The 4,730-nt window shown below is 41.6% G+C and overlaps 1 protein-coding gene across 1 annotated transcript; it reads left to right on the top strand.

Moving 5' to 3' along the window:
- Nucleotides 1-550: 550 nt before the first annotated feature.
- On the top strand, nucleotides 551-2,419 carry LOC121973736 (alpha-amylase isozyme 3A-like). Its single transcript, XM_042525110.1, has 3 exons — nucleotides 551-673; nucleotides 801-1,739; nucleotides 1,879-2,419. Exons 1-3 carry the CDS (start codon nucleotides 593-595, stop codon nucleotides 2,128-2,130), a joined length of 1,272 nt encoding a protein of 423 aa, XP_042381044.1. The 5' UTR covers nucleotides 551-592; the 3' UTR covers nucleotides 2,131-2,419.
- Nucleotides 2,420-4,730: the final 2,311 nt, after the last annotated feature.

The raw sequence follows: 4,730 nt of genomic DNA, 5'->3' as shown, positions 1-4,730 counted from the left end.
AGCAACTGTAACATACTAACATGAAGAAATTAGATGAGCCATTGTTTTGATAGTTTTTAAAAGAAAATGTATTAAAAAAATACTTTTGATTTTCTGCCAAACAAATATTTACATTAGTGCAGTGATTTTAAGGTAATTTAGTATATTATTAGGGAAAAAAAGATAATATCATCTATCCCAAATGGTCTAGTATCGCCGGCACCACCGCGATAATTTACTTAGTTTACCCGGAAGAGATAGGGCATACCCAACTAATTAAGTAGGTATATTATTGAACATTGTTTGTGAGAACTCTGGGATTAATCAAGCACCATACGTTGTCATATATCATATTTGTCTTCTTTCAGTTTGCAATAGATCCTTACATCATACTTTTATTATTATTTATTTTTGTAATTTGCTAATAAAAAAAAAGATATTCTACAAAAGGAGTAGACCTTTTAAGAAATATAAAAATATGACGGGCCTTTTGAAAAATTTCAAAATCCAAGCGCACCTATTTGTCAAAATGGCGTCGCCTATATAAAGGCATCCATCCAGCCAGTCTTTTATGTATCAGAAGTAGGCATCAGGAAATTAATTAAAGGCAAAGATGGGGAACCATTTTGTCTCTTTTTTCCTGCTTCTGTTTGTTCTCCTTCCCGACATGTCTCTCTCTCAGATTCTCTTCCAGGTACGGATCATACAATCCTCGACTCAATCCATATATAGATACGTAGCTAGCTAGCTAGGTTTCTGTACGTATTTAAAAGATCATCGATCGATCGACTTGATTAAAATCATGTGCACTAGTACTGCAGGGTTTCAATTGGGAATCCTGGAATAGGCAGGGAGGTTGGTACAACTTCCTGAGGGGCAAAGTTTCCGATATTGCCGACGCCGGAGTCACCCACGTCTGGCTTCCTCCCCCGTCTCATTCCGTCAGTCAGCAAGGTTATATGCCGGGCAGGCTGTACGACCTGGAGGCTTCGAAATACGGAAGCCAGGCGGAGCTGAAGGCACTGGTGGGGGCGTTTCACGAGAGAGGCATCGAGTGCGTCGCCGACGTCGTCATCAACCACCGGTGCGCCGAGAGGAAAGATGGGCGGGGGATATGGTGCGTCTTCGAAGGGGGCACGGACGACAGCCGCCTGGATTGGGGTCCCCACATGATCTGCCGCGATGACGCGCAGTACTCGGACGGCACCGGCAACCTCGACACGGGCGCCGACTTCCCGCCGGCGCCCGACATCGACCACCTCAACCCGCAGGTCCAGCGAGAGCTCTCCGACTGGCTGATTTGGCTGAGGACCGAGATCGGCTTCGACGGGTGGAGGCTCGACTTCGCCAGGGGGTACTCGGCCGGCGCGGCCAAGGTCTACGTGGACGGCGCCCAGCCGAGCTTCGTGGTGGCCGAGATCTGGAGCTCGCTGGCCACCGAAAGCGACGGGAAGCCGGCGTACGACCAGGACGGGAGCAGGCAGGAGCTGGTCGACTGGGTCCGACAGGTGGGCGGCCCCGCGACGGCATTCGACTTCACCACCAAGGGGATTCTGCAGGCTGCGGTGGAGAAGGAGCTGTGGAGGATGATCGATCCTCAAGGCAAGCCGCCCGGGATGATCGGGTGGTGGCCGGAGAAGGCGGTCACTTTCGTCGACAACCACGACACCGGTTCCACGCAGAAGCTGTGGCCTTTCCCTTCCGACAAAGTGATGCAAGGCTACGCCTACATCCTCACTCATCCAGGGATCCCTTCCATCGTGAGCTCTACGTACCCTAATTCCCAAGTTAATTATATATTCGTATACGACGTACAGATAACGATGATTGATTGAATGAATGAATATCTGATTAAAGCTTAATTAATTTGTTTAATTATCCACGTCATGCATGCTGCAGTTTTACGACCACATGTTCGACTGGGGGTTGGGGAAGGAGATAGGGCGACTGAGCGCGATCAGGGCGAGGAACGGAATCTACCCGGCAAGCGCGGTGAGGGTCTTGGCCGCCGAGGCTGACCTTTACGTGGCCATGGTGGACGGAAAAGTCATCACGAAGATCGGGTCGAGATACAGCGTGGGGAATCTCATTCCTCCAGGCTTTGTCATCGTCGCCTCCGGAAACGACTATTGTGTCTGGGAAAAGCAATAATATATATATATATATATATATATATATATATAATATATAGCAATAATATATATATATATATATATATATATATATATATATATATATATATATATATATATATATATATATGATCGAAGAAGGGCTACTTTCATATGCTAAATAAAATTATATCATGCATGCATGATATAATTAAGCATTAATTTGCTGTGTAGATCTTCGATAATTAAGAGCAGATTAATAAAGCTTGTAATTAATTATTAATCCCCTTGATTAATTATGGTGCTATCATGCCCGTCTGTGTCACTCATATATACTTTTTGTTAGAAAATTCTGAACATATGAAACCGTTGATTGATCGAACCACATTGATTTCTTTTTAAATATATATATTCAAATAATCCAGTGGCTACCAAAAGAGACTTAATTAATTAATTCATGGAAAATCCAGCATGCTAGGACTAGTTTTGTTGGATGTTTACATTGATGTTAAATATTAAATAATTATGTATATATGTAGATGGGCATATTAAATTAACTTTAATTAAAATAATTAATTCGGATTTTAAGTATTTAGACTTTAATATATCTGAAAGGTGTGACTCTTTAACGTACAGAGGAGATCTTATGAGTAATTTTTATTTAAGTTTTTGATAAATTAAAATAAAAAATAAGGATAATAGATAGGTTATCCGTCTAGATAAAGGGTTATGGTCTCTAAGACACTCGATGAGTTGTCATCTATTCTCTTTTGAATTTTATCGTCTAGAGAAGACTAGTTAATATATGACAGAAAATCTAGTTAGATTTGTAGACCTAATAACTAACTAAAGTTTAGATGGAGAATTTGGTATGAAGACCTAGTGGGTCAAATGACAAGTCAAGTGATTTTGTAAATAGTAAGGTAAATCACTAGAGGAGAGAGATCCAGTAAGGACGAGTCCTAGTAGGATTGTAGGTGTTAGACCAACTAAGATCCATTTTAAAAGTCTAAGTTGGGACTAAGACTAGATCTTGGCTATGTCAGACAAGATATAATTTATAAATTTTATTATATGTGCTAACTCTATTTTGTAGGTATTCTTTATTATTTTGAACTAACATATTTTGTATGATAGAGTTAGAGAAAAAATAAGCCTCAGATGAGCAATGCTTGATGTGCATCGGCTAATTGGAGGCGCCCTACGTAAAGCACTAGAAGCACCTCGGATAGCTGGAGGCTCCCCAGAGAGGATAAGCTACGAGGATAAAAGTTCAACGTTGGAGGCACCTCGGGTATTGGAGACGCATCGGGTTGAAGCGTTGGAGGCGCCCTCAAACGATTGGAGGAGCCTCCAAGAGGATAAATGCCGAACTCTGGGGATCGGATCATAGTTCATGGAGACGTCTCGAATGAACCAAGGCGCCTCCAATGTAGTATAAAAGAGGGGTTCGACCAGCTCTTTAAACACAACTTCTGAATAAGCTTTCTAGCTTTTTCTGCTGCATCATCTCTCTGACACCGCTCTACTATGACTCTACTACTCCCAACTGCTGCAGTCAGAGTGACACAGACCTCGAACTACGATCTTCAACTACTACAAATATTGGTAACATTTTTAAAAGTTAATTTCTATTATTCTTATATAAGAAAGTGTAGCATGTTACACTTTCTTTATTTGTAATCAAGGTTCTTTTTTTAGTGGATTGTCTAATCGATACGGTCCAAGGGATCGTGGGCCTTCGAATAAAAGTCCTTGAAGACTTTGTGTTGGGTTTTTCGGGCCGCGAAAACCACTTTTCGCGTCGCTGAAACCCCGAATCACCCAAGGCCAACGGATCCGTGCAAGGAAAACCGAACGATAAATACGAGTACGAGTTTGAAAAACCTTTTAGATCTACTCCTAGATCTACATGTTAAGAACTTTACCCTTGTTGCGTGCCTTTCGCGTTCCCGCTCGTCCAAGGAGTTGCCGAATCTCTAGACCGTCAAGCGTCGGTCCTCTAGAAGTATCCACATGGACACGTAGGTGGAGAAAACCTTACACAAAGGTGTGCTAGCACCTTGGTAAGATTCGGCCAAGGCAAGGAGGAGAGGGAGAGGAAGAGCTTCAAGAGGAAGAAGAAGAAGATACACCACTTCAATGAAAATTGAAATCACACTCGAACACAAAGTGGTCGGCCACTCTCAAATGGTGAAAAACTCCCAAATTAATTGCATTAATTGCAATTAATATGAAACCATTAAAGAAAATGGCTTTGTAACTTCCATGAGGTGGCACCCATGATGATGTGGAGTATCATCATTGGTCCACCTAATGCCAACTCACCAATGAGGTGGCAAAAGGTCAAGTCAAAATTAACCTTTGGTCTTCCTTCTTCAGTCAAGTCAAACTTGACCCAATCTCTTCCATGGTTGATCTAATCTAACCATTTGATTCAAGCCAACTTAATATAATGAATCTAATTCATTTAATTAAATTGATTCAATGAGTCAAAATCTAAATTAGACTCATTGAACACATGAATCAACTTGAGTCGAACTCAAGTTAGCCCAATTAGGATTACTCTTAATCCAATTTGATTCATCAAATGAATCTAATCCTCTTGGTTCATCATATAAACCTAATCTCCATCTAATT

This window comes from Zingiber officinale, chromosome 4A, assembly GCF_018446385.1.
Source record: "Zingiber officinale cultivar Zhangliang chromosome 4A, Zo_v1.1, whole genome shotgun sequence".
Taxonomy (NCBI): Eukaryota; Viridiplantae; Streptophyta; class Magnoliopsida; order Zingiberales; family Zingiberaceae; genus Zingiber; species Zingiber officinale.
Note: the sequence above shows the minus strand (reverse complement) of the source record. Positions and strands in the feature narration are given on the sequence as shown.